Genomic DNA, 14,591 nt, shown 5'->3' with positions numbered 1-14,591 from the left:
GTCATTCTCAGCATAGTAGACTATATGAGTGTCCGATTCAAAATGGCCAATACCAGTCCATTTCAGTTCACTAATGCCTAGGATATTGATGTTTATGCGTTCCATTTCATTTTTGATGATTTCTAATTTTCCTAGATTCATACTTTGTACATTTCAGGTTCCAATTATTAATGGATGTTTGCAGCTGTTTCTTCTCATTTTCAGTCGAGCCACATCAGCAAAGGAAGGTCCCGAAAGCTTTACTCCATCCACATCATTAAGGTGACTCTACTTTGAGGAGGCAGCTCTTCTCCAGTCATCTTTTGAGTGCCTTCCAACCTGGGGGTCATCTTCCAACACTATTATCAGACAATGTTCCGCTGCTATTGATAAAGTTTTCACCGGCTAATACTTTTCAGAAGTAGACTGCCGGGTCCTTCTTCCTACTCTGTCTTAGTCTGAAAGCTCAGCTGAAACCTGTCCTCCATGGGTGACCCTGCTGGTATGTGAATACTGGTGGCATGGTTTCCAGCATCACAGAAATACGCAAGCCCCCACAGTACTACAAGCTGACAGACACGTGGGGGCCTCCCAAAATAAGTATTATAAATCCTAATCCATATCCCATTATGGAATAGGTGTTTGTTATGTTAATGAGGCCACTTAAGTGTAAACAGCCAAAAAATGAACCCGTTGCCATCAAGCTGATTCCGACTCACAGCAACAGTCTTAGTTATCCAGTGCTGCTATAACAGAAATATCACAAGTGGATGGCTTTAACAAAGAGAAGTTTATTTTCCTACACTAAAGCAGGCTAAAAGTCCAAATTCAGGGTGTCAGCTCCAGGGAAAAGCTTTCTCTCTGTCAGCCTTCTCATCAACCTTCCCCGAGACTGGGAGCTTCTCTGCTCAGGTACCCTGGGCCCAAAGGATGGGGTCTGCTCTGGCACTATTTCTTGGTGGTATGAGGTCCCCCTGTCTCTCTGCTAGCTTCTGTCTTTTATATCTCAAGAGATTGCCTCAAGACGCAATCTAATCTTAGAGTCTTACTTCACTAACACAGCTGCTGCCTATCCTACCCCAGTAACATCATTAAGACAGGATTTACAACATACAGGAAAATCACACAATACCGGGAATCATGGTGCAGTCAAATTGATACACACATTTTGGGAGGGACGTAATTCAATCCATGACAGCAACCCTATAGGACAGAGTAGAACTGCCCTCAGTAAGGAGGAGCAAAGGCTGAGCAAGGCCCTAACGAAAGGGAGGCGAGGAGCATTACTCCTCCCCTGTTCTGGCTTGTCTCTCCAAGTGCACTGAGGTCTCCTCCAGGACCTAGCAGGGGTCTGAACGCCGGCAGAGGGAGCCACGAGGGGTTCAGGGGTCCAGGCGCCTTCGGCTTGTATGCGTGCAAACCTCGGGTACCTGAATCTTCGTGGTTGGTGGCAAAAACGGAATTTACTCCTTCCTTTTTTTTTTTCGCTCTAGGCTGGAAGCCAGCCCAGTGCCTCTGCGGCCCCGGCGGGCGCTGGGCCAAGGGCGGGCGGTGGGGGTGGGGAAACGCGCGGGATCAGCGGGGCGGGGCGGAGCCGAGCGTCCCTGATCGCCCAGCCCCTCCGCAGCCCTAATTAGGCCCACCTCAGCTCCGTCACAGCGGCTCCGGCCATCTCGGGGAGACGTGCACCATGGCCATGGTTTTGGGTTATTGGGACATTCGCGGGGTGAGCGAGGGGTCCGCCTGGGCGGATGGGACGGGGGTGAGGTGGTAAGGAATTGCGGAGCAGCTCGGGGACCGATTCCTCTTCCGGGCTTTACTGGAGCTAAGCCCCATCCTGCAGCCTGGCCCCCTTCAGGCTGGGTACTTTGGGTCCAGATGGGGTGGTGGTGGGGCATAGTGAGAGGCATCTGGAGAGAGCTCTGTGGGGTATTCTCGCCTGTGAGGAGAGGGGAGGGTGGCTTCTCCTTGCCTGGAGATGAAGTCAGGCAGGCAGGATCCCTCTCGCCATCTCTGACCCCTTCCCCCTGCTGTCTCTCCCAGCTGGCTCATGCCATCCGCCTGCTTCTGGAATACACAGACTCAAACTATGAGGAAAAGAAGTACATTGAGGAGGACGGTAATGGCACCCTTGTGTTGGCCCCTCTACCAACTATTTCTGATTTGGTAACAAGCAGCCGGTGCCCTGGCCACCTGTTGCCCTCCTCTGCCGGGCCTCCACCAGCTGGATCTGGGGCCCGCCCCTTCCCGGGTTCTCTTTGGCTGTGCAGCTCTGGCCTGACTGCTCAGGACGCTGGGAGGGAATTGCTGCCCCAGTCCTTATTAATAATTGGAATCGACTTCCCCGTAGGGCTTGGCTAAGCAAGCCTTTTGTAAGCCTTCCTCCTGGGAGTGTGAGCCTTAGTGGTTCTGTCAGATTCCAGATCTATGAGTCTCTGGGGGTCTTGCAATGACTCTTGGTATGGTTTCTGGGGACGGAATGTTGGACTACAAGGAGGTTTGTTTTTATTTCATTGTTCCCTCCATAGCTCCGGACTATGACAAAAGCCATTGGCTGAAGGAGAAATTCAAGCTGGGCCTGGACTTTCCCAATGTAGGTACAGGGTGTGGGGGAAAGTGAAAGGTGTCTCTCCCTCCATCTCCTTCCCCCAGCCTGGAGGGTTTAAGACCAGGTGCCTTCTCCTCCACCCCTCTCATTCCTGGTTCTCTTCACTGCCTTTCCGTGGTGTTCCTTGTTCCAGATCACGCATGTGCTGTACATACGTTTATTTAGTGCCTACCTTTTTTTATGGGCCAGGCCCTCAGTGTGCCAGGTCCCAGTCTGCCCTTTCACAAGGGATGGGGGTGCTGGGGAGACCGGTGGTACAACAGACCTGCCTTGTTGCCATTGCAGCTGCCCTACTTAATTGATGGCCCTCACAAGATCACCCAGAGTAACGCCATCCTGCGCTACATTGCCCGCAAGCACAACCTGTGTGAGTGGGGCTGGGGGCAGGTGCGGGGGCACAGGAGGCCAGTGGGCCGTTCCCACGGCCTGGCTGTGGTTGGATGCTGAGGGTGAGTGTCCGATGTGTGGGCTGCAGGTGGGGAGACAGAAGAGGAGAAGATCCGCGTGGACATCCTGGAGAACCAAGTTGTGGACTTTCGCAATGAGCTGGCCAGCATGTGCTACAACCCTGACTTTGTGAGTTCTTGTTGAGCTGGGCTAGGGCAGGGTCTGGATCAGGAGATGGGACTCTTTCATTCCCATCTGTACTTGTCCTGTGTGCCATTTGAACTCCTTAGGCCTACAGATTCTTCAAGGGGTCCCCTGTACTGACAGAGTGACCTCCATAATTCTAAATCTCCTCAAATGAAAATTCTGAATCAGTTCTCCATAATTTTAGGATAAAGTCCACAGTTCCCTCAGGGTGGAAATTAAGCTCTTCAGCAATGTGTTTATCTTGTTTTCCTGGTGTCTTCCCCTTAAAACCCACAGGGATCCATGTAAATCCTGATTATTAGCCACATGGTGTCCACCACACAGTATTTGTTTCTGCAAGAATTCCTTCCACTCCCTCCTTTCTTTCATCCTCTCCAATTCTCCTCACTTTTTAGGAAACTCCAAAAAAAGTCCTTTCCATTCTTGTGCCAAGCCAGGAATTAGAATTTCCACTTCCTTCTTTGAGCTCTTGTAGTTCTCTCCTTCTGTGATTCCACCCAACATGTGAGTCAAGTTCTTGGCCAGGTGCTCAGAGCACTCCCGGGTCTGACCGATAGGTGGGTTGTTGGAGATCAGCGGTGACAGATTCAGAGATGGTGTTATTTTCCTCTCTGCCTTCCCAGACCTCACAGATGGGGTTGATACTCAGTGGGAGTCTAATAAATGCTGATTGGGTTAAATGGAAGCCTGGGCACCAGCCCAGGGTCAGTCTAGGGAGGATGGCAGCTCTCCCGTGGCCAGCTGAGTCATCCCAGCAGTGGGGGAGCTGCCTCTCTGCCCAGGGGACATGTGTTGGAAGGTGCTAAAAGCTGTTTCCTGTGCTAGGAGAAGCTGAAGCCCAAGTACTTGGAGACGCTCCCTGACAAGATGAGGCTCTTCTCACAGTTCCTGGGGAAGCGGCCTTGGTTTGCAGGGGACAAGGTAAAGGCAGAAGGAGATGGGGAATACAGAGTTGTCATTCCTCCCAGATGGTGGAGCTTCCCATCCACTTGTCCTTGGCTTTCTGCAGATCACCTTTGTGGATTTCCTTGCTTACGATATGCTCGACCGGAACCGTATCTTTGAGCCTAAGTGCCTGGACGCATTCCCAAACCTGAAGGACTTCATTACCCGCTTTGAGGTGATTCCCGTGATCCCCCTTCCTCTCTGATGTTCCTTTTTCCTTCTCCCTGTTCCATGACACTTTCCATAGTTTGGAAGCTAAAAATAACAATAACTAGCATTTATGGAGCATTTTGTTTATATCGGGACTTGTGCTAAGCACTATACATATATTGTGCCAGATTTAATTTTCACAACATTACTACAGGATAGATAGAATTATCACCCCTATGTCACGGAGAGAACCTGAGGCTGAAGAGGGTAAGGTGTTGGCTGAAGGTCACAGAGCCAGTAGAGGCTGTGCTGGGCTTCCTGTCAGCTTCTATGCGCAGTGGTCAGTGGCTCTCCTTCTCCTGTGCTGAAAGGGAAAGCTCGGGCCCTTCTCCTGTCTGAGTTTCACAGCCCAACAAAGTCTGGATGAGGCAGAACTTGTGGAGTGTGTATGTAGTTGGCAGTAGTAGGACCGGGACGAGGAAGGATAGTAAGTTCTGTAGACACAGACAATATTTATACTTCACTTCAGAAAGTTTTGTACCAATCAAGTCCACGTTGTGGGCAAGATCTGAAGTTCGAGGTTTGCAGAGTTGCTGTGGTTGAGTATTTATGTGGGTGCCCCTGTGAAAGATTTTATCTTGAAATGTTCTATGGTGGGACAGTGTCCTTCCCTCCACTCTTCTGTCGTTTCTGCTTCTCTGTTGTCTAAGGTTTTCCATCTCTAAGATGGGTTAGTACATTTAACTCATGTTCACTGACTGTCTCCTGTGGATGAGGCACTGGGTCAGAAACAGTGGGGCCTGCAAAGATGGCCCTGCCCTGGAGCCTACACCCTGAGCTCAGTGTGGTTGGATAACTTCAGCCATAGCATGTGTGGGGCCTGTGGTGCCAACTGTGTTGCAGGGGAACACAGCCTGGACCCCATGTCATAGCCAGTCATCCTTCACACGTGGTCAACTGATCTGAGAGCAACTCAGTCTACTTGATAAGAGATTTGAAGATTTGAGGCAGTCGCCCAACAGGGATTTCAGCCTAAAGTTCTCATTCCTTTACCCCTTCCCATCAAGAGACCTGCTTTCTTGGCTAGTTCTCATCAACTTCTGGTTCTGGTCTGAGCTGAGCACCTTGGGAATGACACAAGGGTTAAGATGACTGGGATGGTCACCTGTGAACTGAGGTCCCTTTGTTTAGGAAGTTCCAGATGTCTTTGAATCCTTTAAAAATTATCTATCCTGTTACAATGCCCAAAGCACACACCTGAGTGTTATATGGCCTGGACCCTTTAGTGAGAGGTGAGGTAGGTTGGGTCAGAGTGAAATGGGCTCAGTTATCAGGCTGAGAATTTTGGACTGTCTCCTGCAAGTGGAATAATTATAGCCTGGCCCTGCCTGGCTTTGCCAGTCCCTTCCCCTTTCACTCTTCATCTAGATTTGCTGAGTCATTTGCCAAAATTTGCCTGTTGCAGGCTGTGGGTCTATGTTCTGAGTCCCTTTGTCCTGCTCTGCTTTCTTTTCTGTTTGAGAACCATGATGAGCTGGGCATGTGTCAGGAGCCTCCCGCTGCAAAAGGAGAATGTTTGTTCCACAGGGAGTGAGATGGCCACTGCTGGGGGTGGGGAAGGGAGAAAGTGCAGCAGAAATAGCCCAGGACTAGGGAGAGAGAGCCATGCTGAATTCCAGCCCTCTCTCAGAGCTGGCTCGGTGAACAGGAGGAAAGTGCGTAACCTCTGTGCCCCTCAGTTTCTCCTTTGGTAAGTGGCAATAGTAGCATCTATCTTTCAGGGCAGTTGGGAGGATTTTCTAATCCTATATTATAATCTCTAGTGAACAGAAAGCACCCAGCACAGTGTACGATCTCCAAGATGGGAGCTCTTATTAAGAGATTACAGGAAATTGGAGTTGTTAATTTACCAGGGAGCCACAGGAAGACTCTTATGCCCTGTCATTCGCTCCACATAGAAGGACTGTGGTGGGTCCCCTGAGCTGGCTGTGCCTGCACAGGATGTGTTAGAGTCCTGACAGGGAGCAGACCCTGAGCTCTGGCCTTCTTTTCCCCACTCTCAGGGCCTGAAGAAGATTTCTGCCTACATGAAGTCCAGCCACTATCGCCCAACTCCCGTGTATATGAAGATGGCCCTGTGGGGCAATAAGTAGGGCCCCATAATGGGAGGAGGAGCCAGCCTTGTGTCTGCTGCCCTGGGCCCTGGAGAACACCCGCCCCCACCCCCTGCACTAGCCCTCCCCTCCTGTTCCCTCCTTATTGTTCCATTCCCCTCCCCAAGACTTATTGACCCCCTTTTCTCTACTGTATCCCTACCCTATCCAGGACCTTTAAAACCTCAGCTCCCACTTTCTTTCAGGCTAGTCACCCTCCTGACCTCTCTTCTCCCTGCCCTGAGGCTAGGGAGACCACCCTTCCCCTTAATGTTGCTTAGAGGAGCCACCTAGAGCCCTGGCCTCAAGGGCTCAGCCTTGAGCTCCCTGTTCTGCCCTGAGAAATGAGTTTGGCTGGTGTGTGGGCCCCGCTCCAGCATAGTCCCCACCCCAGCCCTGTCTCATCCCCAGGTAAGGGTGAGCCACACCTGCTGTGTCTTGTTGTCCTGGCTATGTGGACTCAAGACTGACTGTGATGGTGGTGGTTCTTGAGGGAGCGGATGTCTTCACCTTGTTTTTTGGTGTCCAAGGCAGGGGCTGGGTAGATGGCTATGTGTGTGTATGGGAAGGATTATAAGGTTTCTTGCTTATTTCTGTCCCCTTTCCATGTCCCTCTGTCCATCAGTGTAGGAATCTCTACCAAAGGTAGGCCCCTTCTGTGCCTGGTACCCGCATGAAGTCAATTTTCATCAAGTCTGTGAGGATCTGTGTGTGTGTTCGTGAGGGGAGGGGTGTGGAGTCCTGGGGGAGTACCTGTTTTTACCCTCACCTAGAAGCTTTTACTGATTCAGATGCCTCTTTTCCATTTTCATAATAAATCTCAACACATCCCACTGTATTTTAATTGTCGCTTTCCTTGTTTTTTTCTTCATTGTCCAACTAGAGCATAAATTCATTGAGGTGAGAATCAGTCTTTTTTGACTTTTTGTCTCTGATGTTTATCACCGTGCTTGACACACACCACATTTTCATAAAAAGTCTGAAATCTGAAAGAATTATCTTTAGGTGAGGCTCTGGAGAACTCCACAGTACTGATTGGTATAGGTATCTCTCCCAGTGGAGACATGGAATAAATTTCAGAAGACTTTAAACTAACATGTCTAGAGGAATGAGCCACTGGCTCTCCCTAGCTTAAGTGGTAATAGGCCCTTGTATCTCGTTGGAAACCTTGACCTGAGATAGGCAAACCCTGTTTGCTAGGCAAAAGTATTGCAAAACTTGGTGGTCAGAAGGTGGTTTGGACATTTTATGACAGCTGACCCACAAAGGAACAGAGCTCAATGTAGAACCACTTGGCTGAGCAGATTCCTCATACTGTGGCTGAATTGTGGAGTAGGGTCTTGTTTAGGCACAGCCTTCAGACTTGGCCCATAGCAGAGAGAGAATTTGGAGAAGAGTCTTATTGGGGTTTGTCTCGATGGCCGCTGTCTGCAATGCAATTCTTACAATTATTAAATGAAAAAGGAGCAATAGGCATAACATTAAGAGGAGTTAAGAAGTAAATGATTAATTAAAAAAGATAAACCTGGTAGATAAAATTAATCAAAGCTAAAAGTTTATGAAGCTGGTAAGATACAAATTAGTTAAGCTATAAGTTTATTAAGCTTTAATATTTATAAACTTAATGACAGAAGGGATAAAGATAAAAGGGATATAGTAATAGGCTGGGTTCTCTGAAGGAACAAAACCAGTAAAACGTATATATATAAATACATACAGAGATATTTATCTCAGGGGAATTGGTCTCACAGTTGTGAAGGTTGGCAAGTCCCAAATCTGTGGGTAGGGATCAGGCTGGAGACTTCTTCTGGCTCATGGGATTGTGGGAGCTGACGAATCCTAAGATCTCCAGGTCAAATAGCAAGCTACTGGCTTACATCCCAAGAACCAGAGGTCAGAGGGTGGCGAGTTGGATGCAGGATCCAGAGAGAGCTTTGACAGAATATCTACATATATCGGATGTAGGCCACAGCCCTGATGAAACTCTTCTTACAACTTCTTAAAACTGATTATATCAAATCACATCATGGAAGTGATTATATTACATAACGGAAAAGCAATCAGTCCAATGGCTAAACCACTGAGCGCCATAACATAATCAAGTTGACACATAACATTAACAATCACAGAAGTTAAGGGTGACGCTAAAAGATAAATGGTTAGCGTAAAAATATTATATCAGGCGGAGCCGATATGGTGCCCTAGACAGACATATCATGCCGTCCCCCTGCAGCAAAGACCTGAAAAACTGAGTAAAACAGACACAATTGTCAATCCTGGAAACCTGAGTGTCAAATGAAGGGATAAAAACTAGATCAAATACTGAATGGAAGAAGAAACTGATGGAAAACAAAACAGGGAGAGATACGGAGTGGAGGTCACCTGCCAACTAACATGGCACAATATCACCACCTTGAAACACAGCCAACAACAACCCCAGATGAGGAGTTTGGGAGGGCAGCTTCGTGGAGCTCCCAGCAGGAGACATAGTACCTGGTAACCAGAGAAACATGCTTTGTCACCCCTCACCCTTTTGGTGAGTAGACCATACTGCAGTTCCAACTGCCGAAGTCCACAATAAGAGCCCCCTCAGTCCCCTGGGCCTGCCCTGCACCTTCTCCCACTGTGCAGCTTCCCCCACCCCCTTTTTTCCCCTTTCTTCCTTTTCTTTTTCCATCCCACATAGCCCTGTATGCTACCGCCTCCTCCCACCAGCTCTGGGTCCGTCCTGCCCCCATTCACCTGCCCCCAACTTGCTACCATTTTTTTCTTTTCTTTCCCCCTCCATTTAGCCCCGTATGCCACCTCCCACCCTCTTCCCTCTGGCCTCTGCCATGCCAGCGAGGCTAGAGAGTCAGCAGTCCACTGCCACCCAGGATCTGCCTTGCCCCCACCCGCTGGCTTCTGTTGCGCCACAATTTTTTTCTCTTTCTCCATCCCACCTAGCCCTGTATGCCACCTCCCCTCCACATTGGCTCTGGGTGCACCCTGCCCCCTACTTACCAGCCCCAACTGTGCCATTTTTTCCTCCCTTTTTTCTCCTTCCTACTTAGTCCCGAGTGTCACCTCAACCCCTTCCCACTGGCCCCCATAATACTGCTGCAGATAGAATGCCACTGGCACACCGCTCTAGTGCTACCCCAGGTTTGCTCTGCCCCACCCGCTGGCCCCTGATGTGTTGCCATTCATTCCTTTTTTCTGTTTGTTCTATTTTTTCTTTTCTTTCTCCCTCCCACCTAGCCCCATGTGCCACCTCACCTCCTTCTTGCTGGTCCCTGTTGTGCTGCCGTGATTATAGTGACCCCGGTGCTCAGGCCTGCCTCTGCCCGAGACCTGTACTGTCCCTTCCTTCCTGCCGCTCAATCAACTGCTGAGTGTTGGGAAGCGAGCCCATACCACTTGCCTTCTGGCACCAATGCCCACCTGACAAGGGGTTGTCAATGCTCCCACACCACTGGATCAACATCAGGAGGCAGAAAGCACCCCCTATTCTGCCCTAAGCCACCTTGCCAAAACAGTGTACAGTGAAGCGGGCTCACCCTGCCTGCTACTGTCCTGCCCCCCTAGATAAGGTGGTGAGTTATCATGCAGAACCAATGAGAAAGCAGCAAATCACACTTGGCCTACTGCCACGATGCATCAAAACAAAACAAAAAAGCAGGAGAAAACAAATGAACATGTGCTCAATAAATAAAGAAAATAATACCTTAATGTCTTGGAGACAGCAGATGATGTCAAAAAATATTTAAAAAAACAGGACAAAATGGCTCCAGAATGTGTCCAAAATAATCAGATAACCTTCTGGTAGAAGCAAAAGCACTGGAACTACCTGACATGGAATTCAAAAGACTGATATTTAGGGATGTCGAAGAGATCAAGGAAAACACAAAATCAAGGAAAAAGGTAAACAAAGTCGTGGATAACACAGACAAAACCACCAAAAGATAGTCAAAATCAAGGAAAATATATACAAAGCAATAGAAGAATTCAGGAAAATAATACAAGAACAAAACATCAAAAGAAATGAAGAATTGGAGATCATAGAAAAACAGCAAATAGAAACTCAAAAGATAACAAAATTTCAGAAATGAACAACTCAACAGAAGTTTTAGGAGCAAATTAGAAACAATGGAAAACAGATTCAGTAAGATTGAAGGTAAATTCATGGACACCGCTTTGTTTGCAGAAAAATCAGAGAAAAGAATGAAGAAAACTTAAGAATTATGTGAGACACAATGAAGAGCAAATGTTTGCACGTGATTGAAGTTCCAGAACAGCGGGAAGGAAATGGAAAACACAGGGAAGATTGTTGAAGATTTGCTGGCAGAAAACTTCCCAAATATCATGAAAGATGAAAAGTTGACCATTGAAGAAGCTCAATGAACCCCGTATAGGATAGACCCCAAAAGAAATTCACAAAGACATAATCACACTTGCCAAAAACCAAGAATCCCAAAGGCAGCTCTAGAAAAACAAAAAGTCACTTACAAAGGGGAAAAAATAACAATAAGTTCTGATTCCTCAGTAGAAACTATGCAGGCAAGAAGGCAATGGGATGACAAATACAAAACCTTAAAAGAAAAAAAAAAAAAACTGACAACGAACAATAATATATGGTGCCAAATTCTCTGTCAAGCATGATGGCAAAATTAGGACATATCCAGATAAACAGAAATTAAGAAAATTCATAAAAACCAAACCAAACTTACAAAAAATATTAAACAGAGTCCTTCAGTTAGAGAAGCAATAACATTAGACAAGTGGAGTCCAGGACACAGGACAGTATCAGTCGGATTCCAACCTAATAACTCCCATAATAAGATAAAGATAAAAGACTTAAAACAGGGAAATAGAGACATCTATTTGTAAATGACAACAACATCAAAACAAAGGGAAATAATTGGTGTAGGTATAGAACTTTGAAATGGAGAGGAAGTGAACACGATATCAAGTCATAAAAGACTAGTTCAAACTTAGGAAGATGAGGGTAAATTTCAAGGTAAGCACAAAGAAAGTTTACAAACCTGCTTATCAAAATAAGAAGAAAACCAGAGACCCACTAAACACAAAAACTGTAATAATGAAAAAAACGAAAGGAAAATCCACAAACAACAGGAACTCAGCACAGAAAGGAAGAGGAACAAAGAAAACATTTACATACACACAAGAGGCACAACAATACGACAGCGATAAACTCATACCTGTTGATAATCACAAAGCCCTGGTGGTGCAGTGGTTAAGAGCTCAGCTGCTAACCAAAAGGTTGCCAAAAAGTTGGCAGTTCGAATGCACCAGCCACTCCTTGGAAAGTCTATGGGGCAGTTGTACTCTGTCCTGTAGGGTTGCTATGAGTTGGAAATGACTGGATCGAAGCAGATTTTGGTATTGATAATCACACTGAATGTAAATGGCTTAAAAGCACCTGTCAGAGAGCGGCAGAGTGGATTAAAAAACACAATGCATGAATATACTGTCTACAAGAGACACACCTGAGACACAAAGACATAAATATATTAAAAATTGAAGGATGGAAAAAACCTATCAAGCAAAGAGTAACCAAAAAAGAGCAGGAGTGGCAATGCTAAGCCCAGATAAAATAGACATTAAGACAAAATCCACGTAAAAGACAAGGAAGGACATTATGTAATGATTGAAGGGACAATCCACCAAGAAGACATAACCTTAATAAATATCTATGCACCCAATCACAGGGCTCCAAAATGCATAAAACAAACTGACAGCACTGAAAACAGAAATAGTTCCACAATAATAGTAGGAGACTTCAACACACCACTCTAAGTAAAGGACTGAACATCTAGGAAAAAACTCAACAAAGATACAGAAGATCTAAAAGCCACAATCAACCAACTAGACCTCACAGACGTACATATAGGACACATCACCCAATAGTAGCAAAGTGTACATTCTTTTCCAATGCACATGGGGTATTCTCCAGAATAGACCATATTTTAGGCCACAAAGCAACCCTCAATAAAATCCAAAACACCAAAATAATATAAAGCATGCTCTCTGATCACAATGCCATGAAAGTAGAAATCAGTAACAGGAAGAGCAAGGGAAAAAAATCAAATACATGGAAACTGAATTTAACACCTTACTTCAAAACAACTGGGTAATAGAAGAAATCAAAGAAGGAATCAAAAAATTCCTGGAATCGAATAAGAATGAAAACACATCATACTGAATCTTTGGAACACAGCAAAGGCAATGCTCAGGCATTGATTTATAGTAATAAACACACAAATCAAAAAAGAAGACTGGGCCAAAATCAAAACGTTAGACCAGCAACTGAAACGAATAGAAAGAGAACTGCAGCAGAAGTCCACAGGCACCAGAAGAAAGGAAGTAATAAAGATTCAAGCAGAAATATACAGACTAGAGAGTGGAAATAAAATAGAATCAACAAGTTCAAAAGATGGTTCTTTGAAAAAAAGCAACAAAATCGACAAACCATTGGCCAGACTGACAAAAGAAACGAGACGGGGGACATTAGAACAAACACCCAACTGAAATAGAAAGGGTCATAGCAGAATACTATGAAAAAATTGTACCCATGGAGGCAGTCACTAATTAGGTAGTAGACAAGTGTTAACTATTGTGAAGGGAAAGGCAACACACAATATAGGGGAAGTCAGCACAACTTGACCAAGGCAAAGTCCTAGAAGCTTTCTAGACACACTCAGACACTTTGAGGGACTGAGTTACTGGGGTTGAGGGCTGGGGACCATAGTCTTGGGGGACATCTATGTTAATTGGCATAACATAGTTCATAGAGAAAATGTTCTATATCCTACTTTGGTGAGTAGCATCTGGGGCTTAGAAGCTTATCAGGGAAAATACAGTCTAAAAGACTAATGGACCACGTGAACCACAGCCTGAGTGGCCATCTAAAATACATCTATTGGTCCCATCCCATCCAGAGCAAAGGAGAATAAAAAAAGAAAAACACAGGGAAAATATAGTCTAAAAGACTAATGGACCACATGAACCAGAGCCTCCACCAGCCTGAGCCCAGAAGAACTAGATGGTGCCAACACCAACCTCTCTGACAGGTATCACAATAGAAGTTCCTGGACAGAGCAGGAGAAAAATGTAGAAGAAAATTCAAATTCACAAGGATAAATAAATAAAGGCTGCACTTGCTGGTCTTGCAGAGACTGGAGGAACACCTGAGACTATGGCCCCAGACACCCTGCTAACTCAGGACTGAAACCACTCCTGAGGCCCACTTTTCTGCCAAAGATTAGACAGCCCTATAAAACAAACATGTCTTAGACTGAGTTCTCTAAAGAAACAAAACCAGTGAAGTGCGTATACATAAAACAAAACTCATTGTCACTGAGTCAATTCCGACTCATAGCGACCCTATAGGACAGAGTAAAACTGTTGCATAGGGTTTCCAAAGAGTGACTGGTGGATTTGAACTGCTGACCTTTTGGTTAACACCCAACCTCTTAACCACTACACCACCAGGGCGCTCTATATGAGGGGGTTGGGGATTCATCTCAAAGAAATAGCTCATGTGGTTGTAGAGGCTGGCAACACCGAAGTCCATGGGTCAGGTGTTAGGTGTCAGGCTGGAGGCTCCTCCTGACTCACATAGCTGCAGGTGCTGATGAACTCAAGATCCACAGGCTAGAGGGCATGCTGCTTGCTCACGGCTGCGAAGGCTGACGAATCCAAGATCAGCAGGTAAGATGGTAGTCTGCTGGCCAAAGTCCCTAGAACTGGAAGTCAGATGCTGATGAGCTGAATGCAGGATCCAGAGTAGAGCAAAAGAGACTCTGAAACTTGCTCTATGGGCGTAGAGTAGGTAAAGTAAATGGATGAAATGTTGAAGTAAAAGAGCTGCACAGAAGATTTCAAAGGGTGGCTCAAGAAGTCAAAGTAAAGTATTATATTGAAATGTGCACAGACCTGGAGTTAGAAAACCAAAAGGTAAGAACATGCTCATTATTTCTCAAGCTGAAAGAACTGAAGAAAAAATTCAAGTCTCAAGATGCAATATTGAGGGATTCTGTAGGCAAAATATCAAACGAAGCAGGAAGCATCAAAAGGAGATAGAAGGAATACATAGTCATCGTACCCAAAAGAATTGGTCAAGTTCAACTATTTCAGGGGATAGCATATGATCAAAAACC

At 46.1% G+C, this 14,591-nt stretch overlaps 1 protein-coding gene across 1 annotated transcript; it reads left to right on the top strand.

The window, feature by feature from the left end:
* Positions 1–1,578: 1,578 nt before the first annotated feature.
* LOC100669275 (glutathione S-transferase Mu 1-like) lies at positions 1,579–7,267 on the top strand. The gene is made up of 8 exons (XM_010589550.3): positions 1,579–1,705; positions 2,023–2,098; positions 2,508–2,572; positions 2,873–2,954; positions 3,063–3,163; positions 4,007–4,102; positions 4,191–4,301; positions 6,340–7,267. Exons 1-8 carry the CDS (start codon positions 1,670–1,672, stop codon positions 6,427–6,429), a joined length of 657 nt encoding a protein of 218 aa, XP_010587852.2. The 5' UTR covers positions 1,579–1,669; the 3' UTR covers positions 6,430–7,267.
* Positions 7,268–14,591: the final 7,324 nt, after the last annotated feature.

The sequence above is a fragment of the Loxodonta africana genome, chromosome 3 (genome assembly GCF_030014295.1).
Source record: "Loxodonta africana isolate mLoxAfr1 chromosome 3, mLoxAfr1.hap2, whole genome shotgun sequence".
NCBI classification, from domain to species: domain Eukaryota; kingdom Metazoa; phylum Chordata; class Mammalia; order Proboscidea; family Elephantidae; genus Loxodonta; species Loxodonta africana.
This window is presented reverse-complemented; position numbering and strand designations above follow the sequence as displayed.

What these genes read in the sequence shown, in the direction of transcription:
- LOC100669275 (XM_010589550.3), top strand. Translation starts at nt 1,670, where the DNA reads ATGGCCATGGTTTTGGGTTATTGGGACATTCGCGGG. An exon ending in TGTGCTACAACCCTGACTTT is followed by an intron (nt 3,164 to 4,006) that starts GTGAGTTCTTGT and finishes TTCCTGTGCTAG; the next exon opens with GAGAAGCTGAAGCCCAAGTA. An exon ending in CTTGGTTTGCAGGGGACAAG is followed by an intron (nt 4,103 to 4,190) that starts GTAAAGGCAGAA and finishes GGCTTTCTGCAG; the next exon opens with ATCACCTTTGTGGATTTCCT.